At 33.9% G+C, this 24,467-nt stretch overlaps 1 protein-coding gene across 2 annotated transcripts; it reads right to left on the reverse strand.

Moving 5' to 3' along the window:
* Positions 1 to 5,422: 5,422 nt before the first annotated feature.
* LOC145042471 (protein KINESIN LIGHT CHAIN-RELATED 3-like) lies at positions 5,423 to 8,691 on the reverse strand. 2 transcript variants are annotated; one of them, XM_078990903.1, is made up of 3 exons: positions 8,405 to 8,691; positions 6,015 to 7,822; positions 5,423 to 5,930 (listed from the first exon to the last, which is right to left on the reverse strand). In XM_078990903.1, exons 2-3 carry the CDS (start codon positions 7,814 to 7,816, stop codon positions 5,702 to 5,704), a joined length of 2,031 nt encoding a protein of 676 aa, XP_078847029.1. In that variant the 5' UTR covers positions 7,817 to 7,822; positions 8,405 to 8,691; the 3' UTR covers positions 5,423 to 5,701. The 2 variants fall into 2 exon arrangements, with proteins under 2 accessions (XP_078847029.1, XP_078847028.1); XM_078990902.1 differs by having other exon boundaries at positions 6,015 to 7,859.
* Between the last annotated feature and the right edge of the window lie 15,776 nt (positions 8,692 to 24,467).

Consider the following 24,467-nt stretch of genomic DNA (forward strand, 5'->3'; position numbering starts at 1 on the left):
TTTATGCATGAGCTCGTCAAAAAAATATGTCGTGGGCTGTAACGCCCATATATTCGGGCTAGTCAATTTAGAGATAATAAGCGTCAAAAATGGCTTTTTGATATAAGATTATTTAGGATAAATAATCTTAACCAAAGTTGTAGTATATGTCACAAGGATTCCGTACATATAAAGAACGTTGAAATCCTACTTATAACGAAGAAGTTCTGACCCATCGAAGTTTTGCGATTAAACGGGCATGACTCTACGTAATGTAAAAAGTGAGTTTTTGATAAATTACTTTTTAGCCTTACTAATTTAAACGAAATTCATAGTATTCATTAAACCAAGATCGTGCATATATTGAACGTCCAAATCTGACTTCACAAGAGGAAGTTATGATTTTTCGAAATTTCAGTGTAGCAGTATAACGCTCAGAAATCTAATTTTAGATCCATCAATTTTAGCCAAAGCGATATAAATGAGAATTGAAGATCTCATTAATAGGAGTTCAAAGATAAAAGACATTTGAAAACGGAGTCCGTACGTAGAAGTTATGAATTTTACACGGCCGTTAATAGTGTAATCTTCTCATACTAATAAGTTTAAAATCAGTCGAGAATTAGCCAATGGGGTCAAAAGGAAAGTATTAGATCTTGTCAATACCTATGTGTGGATATAAAGAACGTAAAAAACGAAGCTTGTATGTGAAAGTTATGAATTTTTTAAAATTGCTTGTTTTACATTCGTCTTGTGCCACGTGTCAGCACCAGGCGAAGCCGTGGTGCCTACGCAAGCTCACGACGTGAGGAGCCGAATTTCACTCATTTCTTCACACCTTTCAACTCCATTCTCTCCCAAACCCCCCAAGGTCCTAAGACATTTTCCTTAGCACTTCCTAGGTGTTAGTAGCAAAGCTCTGGAGCATCAGAAAGCCCCGAGAAGAAGAGCTTTCGGCTTAGAAGTTCTGTCCACATAGAGTCCGGTTTCTCACTAAAACACTTGTAGGTTAAGTTATGCTTACCATACTTTAAGTATAACTTATGTTTAAGTTCATTATTGTTATTATGAACCAATAAACAAGATTTATCAGTGATTCCAAGTCGTTACATAGATTGATCTACTTATAGGGATGATGTCTAGGCTAGATTTAGTGAGCTGTTTAAAGTGGGATTTCCAAATAGTATATTTTGTATACTAAACGGACCCTACCTCTGATATGATCCTACCTAGTTGTTCCTTACTTGATAGATCTTGAAGTAGACTTTAAATTAAGGATGAATCTAGACTAATAATTAGTCGCAATAAATATCAGAGTAAGACTTAGTGATAATGATACTAGATTACGTCGAAGGCAAAGATAGTTGCTAGGAGTGAAGTGTTATCCGAGTTTCAAGTCATCACTTTAAAAAGTGAGTGCAAAGTCTCCTTCATGAATAAGATTTTAATACAAGTATTAATTAAAATACTAAATATATGTTTATATGTGAGATATTTGATATTGCCTAAAATACGTGTTAAGAGAATATCTTATAATATATGATGATTTAGGACTTACAGAATAAACCTAAATTAATTAAGATGGATATTGAGTAGTATCTCCTTATGAGTATGGGTGAGATATCCACAGAGGGTAGAACTTTAAAATTTGTCATTCATCTAAGAGCATGGATTATACATAGTCATTCGTCCTTTGTCCGAGAGTATGGAGAGAGCATAGTCATTTTTCATTAATCTGAGAGCATGGATTAGACATAGTCATTCGCCCCTAGTCTGAGAGTATGGAGTGGGAATAATCATTTGTCATTGATCCGAGAGCATAGATTAGACATAATCGTTCATACCTGGTCTGGGAGTATGGATTAGGTAAAGACGTTTATTTTAGATTCGAGAGTATGGATCGTGTCATTGTGAGGATTGACGGGGTGGGGTAAATTGCTTATATGAGGTGAAATTGTATCTTGTGAGTTCTAATATATATATATATATATATTGTGGGATTGAAATCCCTATGTGCTCACCAGGTTTTCCAACCTATCCCACTCAGTTTATTATATCATAGGTAGTGATATTAAAGATACATTTTTCCGAGAGATTGAATGAGTATTAGGCCACTAGTTTAATTATTGTAAGGCTTGTAATATTTCATTATGCTTACGTTTCTGTATTGGCGATGACATCCTAATGTTTGACTATAAATAAAATACATTTCTTCGGAAATGTTATGATAATATCATTATCATGTTTTCTGGGAACAAATTCTGCAATATAATTCTTCAAAAAGGATACTCTGATTTTTAAATAAGCATAAACAAATCGGTCTTTTCTGGCCGTGAAATTGGGGATGTCACATGGGCAGCCTCAGACATGCCTCAAAGATTGGAATGGGGACTTCGACCTTACTTTTCGGTGGACAAGAGTTGACCCCCCCCCCCCCCCCTTTCCTAGGATATTGCACTCCATGTTTAGGTGAGAAGCCGAATCGGGCTTTCAAGGCCTCAAACTCGCTTGGAGTCGACTTGATCCAGTTAGTTGTGTCGCCGTTGTTCTCTAAGAGCAAGAGCAGAAAGGAAGAAAGGGTAAATGAACAAAAAAAGCAGTTGAGGAGTGGGAAGTGTAAAGAGTAAAACCGTCCCTGATAAGGGAAGTTTTAAATGCAAAGAGGGAGAACCAAATAGTTACCATGATGAAACCGTGTGTGCAAACGGCTCCATCACATCAGCGGATGGCATGGCCATCTTTGCAGAACATGTGTCTTGATCTAAGCTAGAACAACTCAGGTACGCCAAGCCAACGCTGACGTCTATGGGCCTGGGGGACTTGTTAACGTATCCTACTAGTAATACGTTAAAGATAACATAACTACTATCTTTAGGATGACCTAGCTAATAGTCTCAAATCTGTCCTAGCGCAAGACCCGGGCCCTCGCCCTCGTGCTAGGACCCTCATACTTGGTGTTATCGCGTCCATGTCCAATTCCTGACAACAATCTCCAGTTTATAATGAGATAAGACACAGCTTGTCGTTTCCCAGAGCGACAAGTGCAATGCCCAGGGTGTTGTCCTCTATTTATTCTGCACCAATAGCAGACGACCACTAGTAGTGCACGATCCACCAATAGGGCTCTTCCTCGTCCTGTCGGCCAAGACATGACAAAGGACACCATTGGGATCATGTGCAAGGAACCACATGTATAAAAGGATCCATCTTCTTTAGAAGAAGGGATCGTTTTCTCTCCATCCTAAAACCCTAATCACATTATTCTCAAACATAAACTTATTATACCGTCAGAGCTTCGTCCCGGGGCCACCTCCCAGACGTCGACTGACGCGATCTCTTCAATACTGTGATTACAGGACTCAACTCAACTGGAACCATCAAGTGACGATGTCAAGTCCAAAGCACATATCACAACAGTCACTATTGTGTGGCTCGAGTGTATGCCATATTTTATGTATTTACATAATATTCCGACATGTTTTTTTTTTCAATGTTGTATTTGTTCTTTAAAGGAAGCACCACATTTCTTGCATCATGTTTTTCTCATGCCACTTGAATATGAACTGAAAATTCACTAGTCATAATAACCAAATTTTCCAGGTTTCATTTCAAGGAAACGCCTTCAAAATGATATTGGTTATCGTCTTCTCGATGTCGTGGATGCTCCCCTAACAAAAGATTGTTGCAACACACAAAATTTGGATATCATTTTTTTTTAAATATATAAAAAAAAAGGTGTTGAATGCTCGACAACATGAATTATGAAATATTACAAAGAATATCTGACAATTAGAGACGAAAAATGGATGTATCATAAGATTTGAGAATTAAATTAAGCTATATAAAATTTCAAGATTTAGAAATAGTGATTTTGTGATATTAGAAAGCGTTTTGAATGGTTTGACAAAATCAACATGTATATATACCAAGTTTTGGAGGGCAAAAATATCATTTTAGGCACAAAAAATGGTCATAGGACGTGTTCGACAACATTAACTAGTAGCGTGTAGCATGTAGTAGGTATCGAGTAGCGGGTAACAGGTAGCAGATAGTGTTTTGTTAAACGCTACGACCGTGTTTGGAACGGAGAGCTTCTAGCTTTTAGCTTTAAAGAAAACGCTCCAGTTTAAACAAAAAGTTTCGTTTGGCAGTATGAGTGTTTCGTTTTTAGTTTAAACAAAATGTTCCAAATCTGAAAGCTATTTCATGTATCATTTAACAAAACGCTACTAAGCTTTTGAAATCGGTTTTCTGAATCGCCCTTGAAATTATATTTATATATTTATTTTTTTAAACAATTGTCTTTGTTTGTAATTTTATATATTTGAAAAGCTTGTAGCTATTTTTGCCAAACATTCATATAACAAATAAAACTATAGCTTTCAACTATCAGCTACCCGCTACCCGCTATCTGTTACTTTTGTCAAACACACCCCACGTGGGATGACTTTTAGATTTAGATCATTTTGATTAAACTAAATGCTAAAAGACTATAGTACCAAACAAGATTTTTTTGTCTAAAACGAAGCATTTTATCAAACACTATAAGTTAATCTACAAGCTCCGTATCAAACACGTCCTATACACCCATTATTTAAAGAATTATTATATTAAAGAAGAACCCAAAAAAATCAAGTTTCTGATGACTACTTTAGAAACAATTTTTTGTCCGATTTTTCAAACCAATTTCCAAGAATCAGTCATAATCCGATTTCAACATCTGTATTCCAATCGGCAAGTGTCCAGTTGGATTGTGTCAAACCCAACCGGTTTTACAAAACATTTCATAAGAACGAAACTGATTCGGTTCTGGATCCAAAATGAAAAACCAGTTTTTTGCCTACCTCCATCTCAATATATGATTTTACATTAGACAATGATACCCTGAATCATCATCATCATCCAACTGTCTATGTGACATTCAACAGGACCCATTAATCCATTATCGTATATTCATTTATTTTCCAGTACAACAAACTAAGAAGACCCACACAAAATGGGCCAAAAATACCTACAAGGACATCTACAATAACTTGTTTGTGACATCAGAAAGAAATGCACACACATGATACACGGACAACTAGCATCAGCCTGTACCTTCCCACTCCCACCACCCATATTCAATGATTGTCAAATAACATAGCCCACCGCTAATAACAAATCTTTCTATATATATATATATATATAAAAGACCCCCTCTCTTTTGCACAAAAAAACAATCTCAACAAGAATCAATAATAACAACAATAATAATAAGGAAACAAGTCCAAGATTCCGCTGAAAATGAGAAAAAAATCAAAACCTTAAAAGATATCATGAACGAAAATTGTAATAATTTTTAAAGACGTACATCCTAATAAGATAATCCATCCCAACAAAGGGTCCCAACAGACAGACGTGATTGAGTTAATAAGGAACAGATTCTCAGAAAAACATCTCATGATTGTACAAGATGTACAAGACATCAACACCTTCTTTAAACGTGTAATAATGAATGTACAAAACGAATTCAAACCCACTAGCCAAAACTCACATAAAATAAATTAAAAGTACAACACCAATTTCATGAACCCAATAATGCAACCAAAAAAAATAACTATTTTCAAACCTTTCTCAATCTTTTTTTTTTCTCTTCGCTTTTTTTCAAATATATATATAATTATGTGTTTATAAACGTGTATAATACAATCTTGAAGGTGTTCCAATCTTGATCACCCATACCTTAACTCGTACCAGCAACAACAGTATCAGTACCAGTATCAGTACCAACAACACCAGAGGAATCAAGAAGGTGTTCCAACGATCTGGTTTTTTTAGTTCGAACCTTGCCCGCCTCTTTTAGCAATTCGGCCAGCCTCCTCTTCTCATCATCAACATCCGGATGAGCAGTCCCAAGCTTTTCCTCTCTCATAACAACGATCCTTTCCAAGATCGCAATTGCATCATCCAATCTAATAATTCAAGAACACATCAAAAAATCAAAAAGGGTTTTTTTTTCTAAAACAATTTCCATGCTTTTAAATCTTATCATATACCTTCCAACCGCATCATAAGTTCCAGCAAGATTGCTATAAACCGCAAGAGTATCAGGGTGATAAGATCCACACTCATGTTCCAATACATTTCTTGCTTCTTCAAAAAGATCCAAAGCTTCATTTATAGCATAAAGTTGGACACAAGTGAGCCCCATTTGGTTAAGTGCAATACCAAAAAAAGCCGATTTTTTCTCCCCACTAACACGCAGCTTTGAAATCGCGTGTTCAAAAGACGTATAAGACTCATCATATTTCCCCAACACATAATACATCACCCCCATTTGTGCTTCGATCCCTGCAACCGTGTTTTGCTGACCTGGCACACCGTTGTATATCTTCAAAGCTTTTTGTAACAGTTTAAGCGCGTGATCGATCTCATTCATGGATTCATATATGGCAGAAACATCGGTAAATCCACACGCGATTTCCTCTTGCGGGATTCCCGGGATCGGTTTTTCGTATATCGAAAGCGCGTTTTCACAATACGATTTTGATTCTTTTAATTTCCCGGTTTTGTTATATAAATCAGCTAAACGAACATAAACGGAAGCAACACTCGGATGATTCTCCCCTTTTGATGATTTTAAAGCTGTGAGTGCTTTCTGATACGCGTGAATTGCTTCATCGAATCTTGATAGAGATAAATACGCGTCTCCTATGCTTATATCAATAGAAGAAACTTCATTTTCATGGCCATTTGCCACCATTGCCATGCTGGCTAAAACAAGATGCTCAAGGGCACCTTCATGGTCTCCTTTTGTTTCCATTATAAGTCCCATGAGCTTTCGATCAGCTGCTTCTTCTAAAGATGCAGGCAAACCGTTATTTTTGTGGATTTCAAGGGCCATTTGACATAGCTTTTCAGCTTCATCGAGTTGTAAAGCTTGAACATGAGCTTCAGCAAGATACCTGAAAGTTTCACCGACCCGTGGGTCGGTTTCACCTAAAGTGGATTTTTGGACTTCAAGACCCGATTTGTAACAGTGTAATGAGTTTTCGAGTTGACCTAACATTGCATATGTGTCGCCTAATTGCATGTATCCTGCGAATTTAGCAAGTGCGTGATCTTGACCTAATTCGATTGCTGGAATGTTGATGGAGTTGTTGAGGATGGGAATGGCGTCGTTGTATTGGGATAAGTTACAGTAAATGGCGGCTGTGACATGCAAACACATAACAACGTCTAAACTGGGTTTACCGTTTGAAGATTTTTCAAATGATTTTGCTGCTCGAAGAGATAAATCGAGTGCTTTACGAGGGTTTTCACCCGAAGACATTAAATCGCGAGCTTGTTTAAGCATATATGGACCAAGATCTGAGTTTTTATCAGTAACGACTGATTTTTTAGGGTTTTTATCGGTTTGTTTCTCGAATAGAGGTTTCTTTTGATGGGATTTGGTCTTGGAACTTGTTCCGGAATTAGCTTCCGACTCCATTTGTGATTTCGAGCTTTCTTCCTTCTGTTGTTCTACATTGGAAATCTCTTCATCTTGTTCGATGATTTCCACTTCTTTCCTCTCGCCTCCAACTAAGTGTCTTAACTCTGAATCGATTCTGGATTCTTCACCATCTGATCCGTAGCTGAGACGCGATAGTGAATGATCAGAACTCTGCATCTCACATACATTATCGTAAAGCTGTTCGATAGAAGGCTCAACCACTTCAGTCGCACTATTCCCAGTTCCCACATCAGGAGACTTGCTTAAATCCAAATTATCCTTCGTTTTCGACAAACTCCCATCGTCAGGCATTTCGTCGATCACCTTATCTTCATGAATTTCATCCAAAACTAACCCAGGCATCTTTCACTATGCCACCACAATCAGTGCTGATTCAAATTAAATCCTAATAGTAAAAGATAAAAGTAAACATCCACAGTTGTTTTGGACAAAGATTTGACAATCAAATACTAAAAAGTAATTGGCCCTTTGACTAATCATGAACGGTGGAAAAAGATGCAATTAACCCGAAAGGGGAATAAACTTAAAACGAACAGTAAAATGATAAATTTTGATTCCCCAAAAGTTGTGGATAACAGATCACAAAGAGAAGCACCCAATGTTTTTAAAATCGAAGTACGCATAAAAACTTCTAAAGGGGAAACAATAGACCGAGTAAAGTTTAATCTTTACAAAAGTAAATTACAGCTCATTGAAAAGAAAAGAAGCTTCAAGTTCATATTTAGACACACTGTTATATAGGATATAACCACATAATACAGATCTTATGGAATAATATACACTAAAACCAATCAAGAAACGAAAAAACCCAGATGAAACAAAGTCAAATATCTCATTTAGATTGCAACTTTATACACAGTTGACCTGTTTTAACCAATTATATGCAAGAAAAATCATCTACAAACGTTCAAATTGGGGAAAAGATCATACCTTAGCGAGAAGCCATAAACAAACTTTGTAGAAATTTAAGCTTTTGGGTTCAGATATAGATATGTTGTATATCTGATATATACAGATTGAGTTGATGGGACAACGGAGAAGAAGATAGAGGGGACAGAGTGGGGATTATGAGCCAGGGGTCAAGGACAAAATGGGAATGTTAAAATTTTCTTATCGGGGTGAAGAAAAATCGACGAATTCTTGAGGTTATTCTTCAAATCCAGAAGGCTTTCTGGCACCTGCAGAGTTGTTCTCTGGTTGTTTGTTTGTTTGCACTTGCTAGTTGCTAGATATAGACGCACGCGACAAGGAAAATTACGGATTTGCCCCTGTGGTAGTGGACTCATGTTGTTTCGTGGTTGGGTAAAATGTTAAAAAAAAATTAGACACCGAGTCACATTCATTTGTAAGATTACTTTGGAATGGTGCAAGCACTTGGTGGATATGCTTCTCCAAAACCAGAAATGGAATCCTAAGCAATCTATGAAATTAAAAAAATTTAAACAGGTAAATACCATTTGATCATTTTAATTTTTGTGTTATAAATCATAACTTCAAAATTAATGAGTAAACGTTTATTATAATCAAATTATAAAATAAGAAACTAGTTACTAGCTATCGTTTTTATTAATTGTTAAAAACTTATAATACTTTTGTTATGAAAATTTATCAAAAAAAAAATTGTTTATACGTTTATATATATATATATATATATATATATATATATATATATATATATATATATATATATATATATATATAACAATTTTATTTTGATAAATTTTCATAACAAAAGTATTATAAGTTTTTAGCAATTAATAAAAACGATAGCTAGTAACTGGTTTCTTATTTGATAATTTAATTATAATAACTGTTTACTCATTAATTTTGAAGTTATGATTTATAACACAAAAATTAAAATGATCAAATGGTATTTACCTATTTAAACTTTTTTAAATTCATAGATTGCTTAGGATTCCATTTCTGTTTTGGAGAAATATATATATATATATATATATATATATATATATATATATATATATATATATATATATATATATATATATATATATATATATATATATATATATATAGTGTTGTCAACTATTTGAGATTTTGTGGTCAAAATTTCAGCCATCAAATAGAAAAGATACACCTTTAAAATAACATTTTCATAACATTGAATCTTTTTTTTTATCGCTGATTTGGTTCATTAAATCATATTCTCTGACCAACACGAACCGTTCCGACCACTACCGACCACCTCTTATCGCCACCATCCACCTCCAGCATCCGTCTTCTATTATCTGGCAAAGAACAATTAAGTTATGTTTTTTCGATGATTGATTTGTTCATGTTGGTATAAACTGAAAGTTGCACCAAATAGTGATGAAATCTCAACTAATTCTCATATCGACCCCAATGAAGTTTTCGAAGGGTCTTGAACATTGCATACGTGATATCTAGCAAGCACATGAGCAATAAATAGAACAAATGATGGTTGTTTCTTTATTTTGACTCAACATATTATGAGTAAGTGTGTATGTAAAACTTCATTGTGACCAATTTAGGTTCTCTAACAACAGTTTTTGTTTCTCGAGGTTAAATTTCTACATGTATACACATCTGGTTTTGTTGGCCAGAGGAGATAACTGGAAAATTGATGGTGACAAAAAAAAAAATGACTAAATATATATAAAAATAATTTAATGTTAAATCGAATACAAAACGGTGACTTTCATGGTGCTTTTTAAACAACAAATGCATGGCTAATGGTGTTATTTAAACAGATAAGTTGTCTAGACCTGCAACAAACTGGTAAAATGATATTTTGTTTAACAACATAAGTTTGTGGTAATTATATAAGAAATAACTATATATATACAAAAATAGTAACTTATTATAATAAAACGTTATTTTCCATATATATATATATATATATATATATATATATATATATATATATATATATGATGAAAAAATTGCTCTAAAAGTTGAGAAAAAATTGGTTTCGTGGTAATTATATAAGAAATAACTATATATATACAAAAATAGTAACTTATTATAAATCGTTATTTTCCATATATATATATATATATATATATATATATATATATATATATATATATATATATATATATATATATATATATATATATATAAACTAAAAATATAGAAATTCACAACTTTTTATCCTTCATTCGTTGATATCAATTTTGATAAAAAAAAAATAAATAAATATGTTCAGGTTCACATTATGAATTTGTTTAAATTCATATTGTGAATCTGTGCAGATTCACCTTGTGAATTTTGTGCTGTGAAATTTATGCTGATTCACATTATGAATCTATGCGGATTGACATTGTAAATTTGTGCAGATTCGTACAATGAATTTGTAACATCCCAAAAATACAAGCCAAAAATTTTATTTTTAAATACGTCATTATAAAACTAACAGTATAATAAAACATTCGTAATATCATGTCATGTCAAAACCAAAGTAGAAATAATCAAACGTGTTATCATAAAATAATATCAGAGTGTAATCCCAAAGATCTCATGTGCGGAAAACCATAGTGTGATGCGCTGCAATTGAGCCGGCTCCTTTCCTTTGAAAACGAAGTACCTGAAACCAAAACTCAAAACCCTAAGCACAAAGCTTAGTGAGTTCCCCCATCATACCATATACCATACAATCATATCACATACATAGTGCCAGGCATTTCTGGGGTGCCCGAACTTACCCGGTACGGCCATTCTGGGGTGTCGGCCTACCCATGCGGTCATTCTGGGGTGTCGTCCTTCCCGTGTCAAGCTATTCTGGGGCGCTGACCTACCCATGTCGAGCCATTCTGGGGTGCTGACTACCCTTTGGTCCTAACAACCGAACCTCGGGGACTATTTCACCCCCTACTACTACTATCACATATAACATAACATAAACATATTATCAGACATATTTGGGGTGCCTGAGCTACCCTTCGGTCCTAACAACCGAACTCGGGGACTGGTCCCCTCCTACTACCTCTATCGCATATAGCATAACAAGCCAGCATGCAAACATATCATCACATATTGTCAAATGTACCTGGGGTGTCTGACTACCCTTCGGTCCTAACAACTGAACTCTACTACTATCACATACAACATATCATGCTAGCATATAACATATCAGGTAGCAACAAACCTAGATGATATCACAAAGACAATCATCTATCATACGTCTCCTACTGGTGGGCCGGCATTGTGGCCTTAGACCCACCGCTACTGGAAGGTAACTCACCTCACACTGCTGAAGTCCCGTAGACACAATCCCACACTGTTGAAGTCCCGCAGACTCAACCCCAGCTGCTGGATGACAGATTTTCGATCTGTTAATATCAAAACATCACCCAATTAATAATTGGGTCCCACTACATAACCATAAACACTTACTTTGGATAATTACATTACCCCAAGCTTAGCTTATTCAAGCGCAAGGCCCAATCCGTAGGCCCAAAATCAACTAGGAATCAAAGCCCAACACATGGCCCAATTTTCCAAATTGGGCCTAGGCCTATACATGGTCTCATTCTAAGGCCCAACATCATATACTCATTAAGGCCCAAACTAAGGCCCATCTATGGCCCAATTTTCTAGATTGGGCCCAAGCCCCTTACATGGGCCTTACCCTAGGCCCATTAAATTACTCTAGACCATTTGCTTGATCTTGGATAGTCCATTTAATAACCCTTATCATCAAGGCCTAATAGAAAGGCCTAACAATAAACCCAAGTGAAATTAGGGTTTCACATAAAATGATGATTAGGGTTAAGTTTCATACTTAACCCATTAAGGACTTAATCCATTAAGTCCATTATCACTTAGATTAATCTTTGCCAACGCTTATTATTTAATATCTCAAGTTATTAAATAATTCTTGTGTGTGACCTGAATAATTCTTAAAGTTAGGGTTTTAATGGCATTAGGGTTTTCCAATCCAAATATTAGCCCATTTATCAATTTGTTGGCCTTTTATGTCAATTAGGGCTTTATCGGGCCTATCAAGCCCACTAAAATATTATTAAGCCCATTAGGGTTTTATTGGGTCCATTAGAGTCCCTTAAGCTTCGTTAGGCCCAATAGGGTTTCAAGGCCCATTAGGGTTTTAGTCCCTTGTCCAATCATCCAAACGAGTCCAAACACCATCAAAGCACACCGCCACTCGACACAGCGGCCGGTGGCGGCAGCCACCACCCTAAGGTGGTGGTTTTCAAGTTATTTTATTATTACAAGCTATAACATACAATTTACAATGTTGAAGCTCAAAATAATACCTACACTAAACAAAATAAACACACACAACCACCTTATGGTGGCCTGTGGTGGCAGAAGGTGGCAGCCACCATGGCTGGCGGCCATGGTGGGCATTCTTTTCCATTCCCGGCCAAGATAAACCTCACACAACACACGCACGCCCGGGAGCACACCAACATTGGGAATACAACCACCTACACGAGCTCTAAATGCAAAAAGAACCCAACCACCCTCTTGGTTGCGATGGCGACACGAGGAGGCGGCAGAAACGGACGACGTAGCGGTGTTAATAACGACAGCCACCATGGCTAGCCAACATGGTGGTTCTTCTCAGTTGCCGACCAACAACCTAGCACGCAGCAAATCTGTAGACGGTCTCCCGCCAGGTGGCGCATGACGAGCGACATCAGCAACAACCTTGGCCATTCATGGTGTCACCGGCAACAGGGTTGTGGTGGTCGACTCCAGCTTCATTAACGACTACGCAAGCATCAGCGACTACAGCAGCGGCTCGACAGCGTAGCGGCGACTGGGTGACTTCCACCTTCGATGGCGGCAGAAGAAGGAGAATAGGAGAATGGAGGACGTCCGACAGCAAGGCCACGATGGCTTCTTCGATGGAGAGGCAGCAGGCGGCACCATTCGATACTCCATCTGATCGTCGGCGGCGACTAAGGAGCATCGGAAGGAGGTGGTGCCGGAGATGGGAGATATAAGGGTGAGGGGAGGTGACGGCTGTAATATGATTTAGGGTTAGGGTTAAATCCATGGGTGACGGGTTTATATACCCGATCCCCCAAACTTGTGTCCATAATGGTAATTTCAGCCCCTCAACCTCATTTCCTTTTAAATTAAATTCAACCAATTACTACGGAGTCCCTGACTTTATAAATAATTATAAAATGAGTCCCAAACTCACGCTCTTAACCCCCGACTTCTAAAAATGTGACAACTAACTCCTCAAACCCAACACTCTGCGTATATAATTATTTATTTCAGGCTACTATTCGATCATTAATTTATTTATTTAACTAATAAATAAACGAGGTTTTACAGAATTTATATAAAATTAATGATTTATAGTGTAGATTAACAATGTGAATCTGAACATATAAAAAAGTATATAAATATATCAAATTTGATTTCAATGGAAAGAAGATAAAAAGTTATGAATTTCTATATTTTTAGAAATTTTGTTCGATGCATACTAAGATCTAAAATTTAAAAAACTAATGGTTCCTTGATTATATCGTTTAAAATGGTTTATTGTTGAATTTTTGCCTCTCTCTCTCTCTCTCTCTCTCTCTCTATATATATATATATATATATATATATATATATATATATATATAGAGAGAGAGAGAGAGAGAGAGAGACATGCATAACACAATGACGATAAATAACTTATTCGATAAACAGTTTTCTTACAGAAAAATGAATATTAGATTTTATTATTATTTATTATGTAATAAAAAAATTTATCATTTTTAAATAAAATATTATATTTAGAACTTATATTTATATGACATGTTTATATATTTTATGTAAATTAATTGTTGTTGGTGTCTAATTTAAGAAATAAATGTAAATTAATTTATATAGATTAATTTAATATTTTAAAATTGTCATTTGCTCCAATTAAATTTTGTAATAAGCTTCATTAATTCAAATCTTTAAATTTTTTACAAGTATTAATAATTTACTTATCCATAATTGATTTGTACAAAAAAAACTTTGTATCTTATACCTCTTAAAATTCAAGACACCATTAATATGTTTTATTATATAATATAAGATATTAGACAAATTACGTAATTGGTCATTGTAGTTTACCAAAACGGACGCATTCAGGACAATTATTAAACCATCTACCAGTTTGGTCTTTATGGTTTGTTTTTCTTGTTTGTCTTGTCTTTTTGCTATGAGAAATACTTTTCACCCTTTTATTTTTTTTATATTTTTCTTTTATATATTTTCTTTAAATAATAATTATAATCCTAACCCAAATTTTAACTAACACTAATTTTACAAGACATTAAACCACCCACTAAACACTTCATCCAGTTTAATTATCCTACCCTAAAACATCTCCCACCCTTCATTGAAGTTGCCAACCATTTCCAACCTCAACCGTCATTGCAACCTCCTCAACCTTCGTCTTCTTCAACACCCGCAACAAAAACACAAACTTTTTTCAATATTTTTTTAGCTTTACAATACATAATACTCTCTAAACCCTCTTGAATCTGAAAACGTCAAACAAAATTGTATTCTGAAATCCCTGATCTCCATCATGACCGATTCATAAGCTCACAGGCGGATCCACATTAGATCCCGGGGTATCCCGGGATGCCCCTCAAAAAAAATTTAGTGGTATAAATTTTTCCGAAAAATTTCGTTTATTTTGCGTTCCTTAAAATAAATGTGTTTTGCAAAAAACTAACAAAAGCTCTAGTTGGTTTAGTTCGTTATGATGACATGGAGTTTTTCTAGAGGTTGGAAGTTCAAATCTTGGGCTTGAGATGTGTTATTTTTTTTGTTTATCAGTTTCTATCATATCTCCCTTCAACTTTATTCTTTATTCTTATTTCTTGTAATTCTAAAATTGTCCCATATCGGCCATAAAATGAAACATAGTCCCTATACATCTGTTATATAAGCAACACAAACTTCTCAATTCTCAATAAGTTAAACCTTTGAATGAGTTTGGGTTTAAACCCGAAACCGAGTTTGGAAAACTGAAAAACCAAGAAACCGAACCCATTGGTTCGGGATACCCCTTTATGTTGACCCTACTGCATAAGCTAATAATGAATCTCATACCTTTACGCAACTAAAAAACATACACTTTTCAGATTTTTTTTTTTCGTTAAATAGTGTTCCCTTGGTGTAGCTAGAGATTGCACAGGGTATACCAACCAGAGGGGGAAAGATGGATACTTTGGTCACTCATAGGTTTTAAAGGTGTAAGGAATTTGGCCTCTATAAATGCATGAAGTTATACATATATGGTCATGTGCAAAATCGATAAGCAAATCAGATCAGATCTTCATCATTACCGTAGACCCCAAAACCTAAATTCACGAAAGATAGTTAAAGCCTTAAAAAGCTAAAGCATTAATTTTTGGCATCGTCTTCTTTAACCTCATGCATATTCATTCCTTAAATTCTTTATTTGTCGAATCCAATGTCTAATTAAATACAATATTTCTTATGAAATTATAAAATTAAATACAATATTTCTTATGGAGTTATACAATCTAATCTGGAAAATTTAAAAGAACACGGAAAATATTAAATTTGGTTAGATTGTTCGATTGATGTGAAATTTCAATATGAATTATTCCAAATTATTGATATGTACATGAAGAAGTGATTTGTTGGAACGATCTATAAGAATTTAGAAAACAAGAAAAAGACTTGAGGAATTTCCATGTGCGAGAGAAAGAGAGAGTTTTCTTTATATATATATATATATATATATATATATATATATATATATATATATATATATATATATATATATATATATATATATATATATATATATATATATATATATATATATATATATATATATATATATATATATATATATATGGTTAGGTTCATGTGAGAAGCCATAATTTTGTGACACCGTGAGATGTATTTTTTTATTTTTTTTTACTTTTTTTTTAGTTAATTCAAGTTCCGAAAATATTATTTAAAAAAAAAACTTTTGGATTTTTCCATTTATTTTGCATTTTAAAATTATTTTTTAGAATATATACAGTGTAATATTCTATTAGAATATTTCACGTATTTAAAAAAAAAACAGGATTTTTTTAGTTAATTCAAGTTCCGAAAATAATATTTAAAAAAAGAATTTTTAGATTTTTCCATTTATTTTGCATTTTAAAATTATTTTTTAGAATATGTACAGTGTAATATTCTATTAGAATATTTCACGTATTTAAAAAAAAAAAACGAGATTTTTTTTTATTATTTTATTATTTTTTATTTTAGTTAATTCAAATTCCGAAATTAATATTTTAAAAAAGAATTTTTGGATTTTTCCATTTATTTTGCATTTTAAAATTATTTTTAGATTTGGTCTCACGGTCTCACAAAATTAGTATGGTCTCAAATGAACTTGAATATATATATATATATATATATATATATATATATATATATATATATATATATATATATATATATAGGTTTAGGTTATATGGAAAATAAGAAAGCGTAAAAAAAAACACTAAAAATCATAAAAATGCATAAAAAAATACGTAGACATCACAAAAAAAATTTTGATTTTATATTATGAATTTTCGCTGGAATTTGTTTTTAAAAAAAAGTGATTTTTTCAACGATTTTTTGGTATATAAATTTAAAAAAAAAAATTGTGATGTCTAAGTATATTTTTTTATGTAATTTTAGGATTTTTTTTGTTTTTCATATTATATATATATATATATATATATATATATATATATATATATATATATATATATATATATATATATATATATATATATATATATTGAATCAAATAAAATTAAATCCTATACAAGAAAAATAGAAAATGAAATAAAAATGGTAAAAATATATTCTTTATGGCCAAAGATATGTACAAGAAAAACAAATCACTAAGACCATACAAGTAAACATTTCAATTATTGTTCCGGGGTAAGTGATTCGTACACAATATTTTTTGCTATGCACAACAATTTATGTATTATAAAGTTGTAAAATACAATATTTTAAAAGCATAAATTGTTGTGTACGAAAAAAAAAATATTTTATACGAATCAATTCCCATGTACAATCGTGAAATATTGTATTTAATTTTGTGATATGTTACCTTTATCCGACGAAAACCGTAACATTTGAGGGAATTGTAGCTTTTATGAATAACGGTAACATTTAATAAAGTGAAGATTTTTATTACTTCAGCTTCTAAAAATCTTGCCACCCTGGAAGCAGCCCAAGTACCACTTAAATAAGTGTTTGATTGAAGGCGGCACTTATTGGCACGTAATCTACTTAAATTAATTGCGTATCCACCATATTTAAAGTATTTTTAAATAGGGTAAGTTATTTAAATGGTACACGGTTTAGAGTAATTTTTGTGTTCGTTCTTCAACAATTTTTTTGAATTTGGACCGTACTTACATTATATTTTTGTTGTACGTTTGGTCTCAATCCGTTCTTAAAAGTCTAATTTACACCCATCCACTTATTTTTTAATTAGATTTTTATTTATTTAAATAATAAAATAAATTAAAATGTGACTCATCCCTACCCAACCCTCCTCCCCTCCTTATGTCCACTCATCGGATACCACTTATGGCCACCTTCGATCACTACATCAAAAAACTATTTTTGGCCACCATCGCCACTAACCTCCGGTCACTACCACTGCTGTAAATAAGAACCCTATAAACAAAACAAAAATCATACATCCAAACTAGATGCATAACATAGATCCGATAAACAAAAAGAACTGAATGGTCCAAAAAAAAACCAAATAACAATTTATTATTTATTTATTTATAATATGTTTATAATTATTTATTAATTTTACATTTTATTTTTTCAAATAAGCTTAAAAAGTTTCTCCTAATAAAAAACATTAATATGAAATTTCTCTCAAAAGTTTTTTTTATCTATTAAATATTAAATAATAATATATATTATTAGTAAATGTTTATAAATTTTAAATCGCATGTAAATAATTTGTTTTTTTACTTCTTCTATAAAAATTGGATTATATTATAATTATACGTCGTTTAAAAAATGTTATGGTTTTCGAAAATCGAATAAAGAAAACCGATCCAACCAAATTGTAATTTGATGGGATCATATCGGATTTGATTATAGTTTGTACTATTCGGATCCATGGTTTTAAAAACTGAAATCAATTTAGATTTACTTAATTGGATTGGATCAAACAGATCCATCCAAACTAACAGATCTAGCCTCCGCCTAAACACATAAAGTAATACTCTCATAAATATAACTCTCATAACTAGACTCAACCCTCTCTAGGCACCCTCAGAAGGGTAAAATACAATTTTACCCCTCCTTTGGCTCAAAGGCCCTCATTGTTGACCAAACCCTAAAAGTCAACCAAAGTCAACGGTTAAACTTTGACCCGACTCGTCGATTGCACTTGGGCAACTCGGCGAGTCCACATGTGTCCACTAACTCTTTAGTCCCGTTTAACGCATCGAGTCCCTCCCTTTACTCGACGAGTCCCCAGGTATGAATCGCGGGGCCACCCCGACTCACCTCGCTGAGTCTCAAGAACAACTCGACGAGTACATGCCATGCACAAACTCCATTAACCTCCTGAGGTCAGATCTGTTCCTCTAATCCATAGATCTGGCCTTCCCAAGCATAATAATCACGTAAAGTCCAGATCTTGACACTCATATATCATCTAGATGGTCTCATTTGGTGATTTAGCCCAAAAAATGACATTCTAAGCTCATAACTCCCAAGATAACTCATAAAGCTCCAAGGGTTAAGGTCTCTGGACCTCTTTGAGTCCAGATCCAAGGCATAAACTCGAGAAGGGACCAATTGCTCCACATAACCATCCTCAAAAAAGGTTAGAAAACCCTAACTCTAAGGATCAATACCAACACTGAAGAAGGTCTAAATAAATACCTCAAGTTGAAGTCTCTAGACTCTGAAACCACTAGAATCACACCTCCTTCAGTCTCCTCTTGCTCTTGATCACCTTCTTCTTGCTAAACCAAAGATAGAAATATCAAATATAGCTTATCCATCCTCCCAAACGATTTAGCTAACTTAGGGTTCTCTCAAGGGACTGGTAGCCACAATGGGGGACTATGAGTGCCCTTAAATAGGCTCCAACCCCGGGGGATTAGGGTTTCATTAAACAGTGTGGACTCGTCAAGTCCAGTCGCGAACCCGGATGATAATCCGCGACCCTACTCGGCGAGTCTAAGCATCAACTCACCGAGTTCCTTCACAAATTCCAAAAATAAAATATTAGAATAATATACCTGGGAATCCAGATGTTACACACTATGTAACTTAGGAAGTGAATGAACATTCAACTTTTTTAAGACTTTGACACCCAACTCTCCCGGCTTGTTAATATGTGACTTCATCTCCAAGATTTGAGCACACATAGACCTTTCTTGCCATTAGGGCTTGAGTGACCTTGAACTTTTTGGGTTAGGGAGAATAATTGGAGGAGGTGGAGGAAGTGAAGTTCCAAGAGATTTGGGAAGATCATAGATATATGAACCATACATCTTTTGGGAGATATTCAAGACAATTGATTTAAAGTCCTTAATATAACACCCAATATGAAATCTTAAGGCTACGACACAACACAATATTTTATAACTTGAAAGAGGGATGCTGTAATCCACGCTATAGAATATTTGAAGGTAGGTGAATGACGATTCACGAATTTACACCAAGATAAATGAAATGTATTATTAGGTTTTAATTGGTTTTAAAACTCTTAGATTCTTTTGAGATTCATTGAACTTTTCAATGACATGTTTCAATATCGAGTGTGCCCTGCAGGTTTTTTGTGACTGGGATGCTGTAACGCCTGTGTTTCTGGGCTTGCCATTTTTAGCAATATAATAGTCTAGGTTAACCTTTGTAACCCGTTTTGAAATAATAGAAGCGTAATATTTGAGTATTATGTGTTTTGTGCTTAATTGCTTAATTATGTGGTTTGATTAATTAAGAATAAAAATAAGCGTCAAAATTTAAGTGTAAAATAAACTTGATATCTTTAGATAATGTTCTAGTAGTTGAAACAAGGTTTCCAAAGATATAAAGAATGCCGAAATCCGAGTTATAACGAAGAAGTTATGACCTGTCGAAGTTTCGCGACAGAACCGGCAACGCTGAATGACGTAAAAAGTGAAATTTACGTTAGAGCGATATTTAGCCTTAGTGATCCTAAACGAGAATCGAAGATCTCGTTGTTAGTATCAAAGCGATAAAAAAGTTAGGCGAGAACGGACGTCAAACGAAAAAATTATGAATTTATAACGAAATTTTCTATCTCGGCCTATTAAAAATAAATAATAAAAATAAAGTCAAAATTAGCCGACGGAGTCTAAACGAAAGTTGTAGAGCCTAGTCTCACCTTCGCGTGGATATAAAGAACGTCTAAAACGGAGTTCGTATGAAGAAAATATGAATTTTCGAAGTTTATTAAATAATTAATAATTAAATTTAATTATTAATTCCGGTATTATCCGATGACGAGTCACCGGATTCATCCGGAGTACACCCCGCGTACAGCGAAGAGTGTCGACACTTCGGATGACGCATGTAGTGACGACTTCGGACGCCAGTACGCCCCGCGTAAATGAGGCTCCCAGCCTCCTATAAATAGGATGCGAGGGGTTCGGGCATTGTTGCTCATTTCTCCTCCATTTCGTGCCGAAGCTCTGCGTTTTTACCCCCGAAGCCCCGGTATCATTCCCGAGTCCCGAAGCAAGTCTCGAGATCCCGAAGATACCGAGAAGTGTGGTTTCCGAGCTGAAGTTCTGCCCGCGAGAAGTTCGATTTTTGTAGAGATCTTCCAGATCTGCTGATGATTACTACTTCTGCAAGCCGTAGCGCTGTCCGATCATCTTCTGATCAAGTGAGTGTGTAGTTACTTTCTTCTAACGCATAATTATGAAGTATTTTATACGAAATACGTGTTATGTGTATAGTTTTGTTGTTATGTACGTGAATGTATATTCACTATCTTCAATCTCATAGATCTGATTTGTTTTCTATGAAATACGTGTTATGTGGGTATGCCTCATCTGTTATGTGAAATATGTATTGGATGAAAATGCAATACAAGTTTTAAACTATGTATAAAAATATATATTTTTATCTACCAATATGTTGGGTAGAACATGGGTAGATAGTTGGTGTGTAATAAACAGATGAGAGGCCTCGATGTTGTTGTTGTTGACCTAGTTATTCAGGGGAGTATGGATAACGACCACAGACTCCTTCTAGACAGTCTCGTGGAACGCTAGCAGGTTCATAACCTGTAGGTGTTGTGAACGATGTGTTCACCGGTGTACTCTATCCCCCTCATGGTTGCCTTTAGGATATCTATTGTTGAGGAAACCCCTTAGCAGTAATGTCCGCCCCGATGAAAATCCTAGATTAGGTCCCTTGAGATAGATGCTGTTTTAGAGACGTAAAGTGAGGATAACGGGAATGGGTAATCGGGATAGTGATTGGTTGGTGAAATTAAATATAATTTATTTATTATGGGTTGAAAACCTTATATGCTCACCAGGCTCCCAAGCCTGACCTACTCAATTTTATTTGTATTACAGGAAGTCGCGCAAGGGCGTAAAATGGATGAATCATCGAGTTGTTTTGTTTAAAAGTCTGTATATGTATATATTTGTTGAATGACTTGTAATGTTATCGTTTATGCTTTATGGTCTGTATCGGAACATGACACCCCGAGTTTTAATTATATAATGAAAATGCATCTCTTGATGAAATGTTTTGATAAATATTATTTTTATCATGTTTTGTTTTGGGAACAAATTCCGCAACACTTTTAAATCAAAAGGATTTACTCTGAAATTATTTTAAAAAACATAAATGAAATCCGTCTTTTCTAGCCGAGATTTTGGGGATGTCACAGATGCCGAGGATCACAAAACAAGGTGTGAAGTAACCATGCAAATTACTTGGTACCCTTAAGTGTTTACCCCTCAATCGACGTGCCGGTTAACCACACACGCTCCACCAATACTATGATAAACATTAAGTTACCCTTTTCCTACCTTGTTAAATATGAGTTAGTGTGCCGGTTAACCATACACACTCCACCAACGGACTTAAACAAAGTGCAAAGTGTAATTTCATGTATTAACACCTTATTCAAATTTTCCTAAAGTAACTGAGATTGAGAATTATAAAAAGCATTTAGTTATTTTATATCTATCATTAATACTTTTAATGGAGGGAGAATTATAGTCCTTGTCCTACCCGTTCGGCTAACGATCCTCCATCAGTCAAGGAAGCGGTGGGTGAGAGTAGACACCCATTAAACTGCCATTTTATAGGTAGTAACTTTATACCCCCCTTATAGACCGACTTCGTGAATGAGGCATACTAATGGTAAGACGACTTGCTCTTATACATATATATATAAATATTATTAACTTATAATATTATAAAGTGTAAGGGTTGAATTTTAACTTTTAAAATTCTAAGGGCTTAACTTGGAATTAAAGTATTCATAGGAAAACTTTACGAATTCCAAAACTTGAGGGCAAGTTTTGAAACTATTCAAAACTTTTCATTTCATAACTTATGAGTTTAATGGTTCATTAAAATGAAGACTTTTCATTTTTATGTAACGTTTTGTTCTTTAATAACACTTTTAAAGAAGTGACTCTTAAACATCCATAACTTGAGGATAAGTTAGGAAGTCATAATACTATTTAATGAAAAGACCCTTCATTTTTTATGTAACGACACTTTTATGAGTTTTAAGATTCATAAATGTGACCTTTTATGTATCTCTAGAGCAATTTACAAAAACACATTTTATGAACTACCTCTAGATTAATTAGGATTGAAAACAACTAAAACACAGTTTTTTTTCCATTAATCAAACTAACTCATAAATCAAGGAAACATAAAACTTTTGGTAATTCATAACTTATGGAGTTAAATGCTTGTTTTATGATGAAACTTTTCATGTTCCATAACTTAAGAATAAGTTATGAAATTCTTTAAAACATTAACACCAAATTTTGTAACTCCATAAAAAACTTTGAATCAATTTTTTTTAAAAACCTTTTCATATCCATAACTTATGGAGGTTTAAAAAAAACACTCTTTAGATGAAACTTTTAAAACTAATAAAATAATCATATCATTTTATCTTTTACTAAATTTGACATAATTCAACACATATAGCAAATGATTCAAATTTTATAAATAATTAGCTTTTCACAAAAAACAAGTAATTATCTTAAAATTTGACAAACGTCATGTTTTTTTTTCAACTTTGAAAATAAAACATTTGCATCAATATAACAGAAAACAACCCATGGCTCTGATGCCACTGTTGAGTTTTGAGTATCTAACACTCCTAAGTGTACATACAACCCTAAATACCTTGGATCTATGTTTTCTATATTATACATGCAAATATGAATATTCTAAGGTATTATCCTAACTAGCATATCAAAACCAATGATTCATATGAGTATAACATGTTAGAATACATACCTCTTTGATGTAGCTTGACTCCATGATGCTCGAGAGCCTAGCACCCCAAGTGTGACACCTCAAATGGTTCACACAACACCAAATGCACATAGAATGACTTGAGAGAAATGGAACCCTTCATAAAATCAGCTAGCCCTTCCTATCAAACATAGTGGCCGATTTTTCCCAATAATATGATCTTTATATAGTGTCATAATTAGGGTAAACCCTAATTGTCATGGCTTCCCATTTCCTTGGATCCATGGGTTCAAATACACCATGAAGCATCCATGGAGCATCCTATGAGTTTTAGCCCAACTTGATAATCCATGGAGTCTTAGCCTACTATAAAGGTATGGATGATTTACACAATTAACCCATATATTTAATTAGTCTTCTTTTGATCACTTAACTAATTCTAGATTAATTTTTGATCAATACTAATTAATTAATCTTATTAATATATTAGAACTTATAATATATTAATAAACCTTAAGTGTTATTTCTCTCATTTTAGTCT

This window comes from Lactuca saligna, chromosome 4, assembly GCF_052625555.1.
Source record: "Lactuca saligna cultivar CGN05327 chromosome 4, ASM5262555v1, whole genome shotgun sequence".
Lineage (NCBI taxonomy): Eukaryota > Viridiplantae > Streptophyta > Magnoliopsida > Asterales > Asteraceae > Lactuca > Lactuca saligna.

What these genes read in the sequence shown, in the direction of transcription:
- LOC145042471 (XM_078990903.1), bottom strand. Translation starts at nt 7,816, where the DNA reads ATGCCTGGGTTAGTTTTGGATGAAATTCATGAAGATAAGGTGATCGAC. An exon ending in ACTTATGATGCGGTTGGAAG is followed by an intron (nt 5,931 to 6,014) that starts GTATATGATAAG and finishes TTGAATTATTAG; the next exon opens with ATTGGATGATGCAATTGCGA.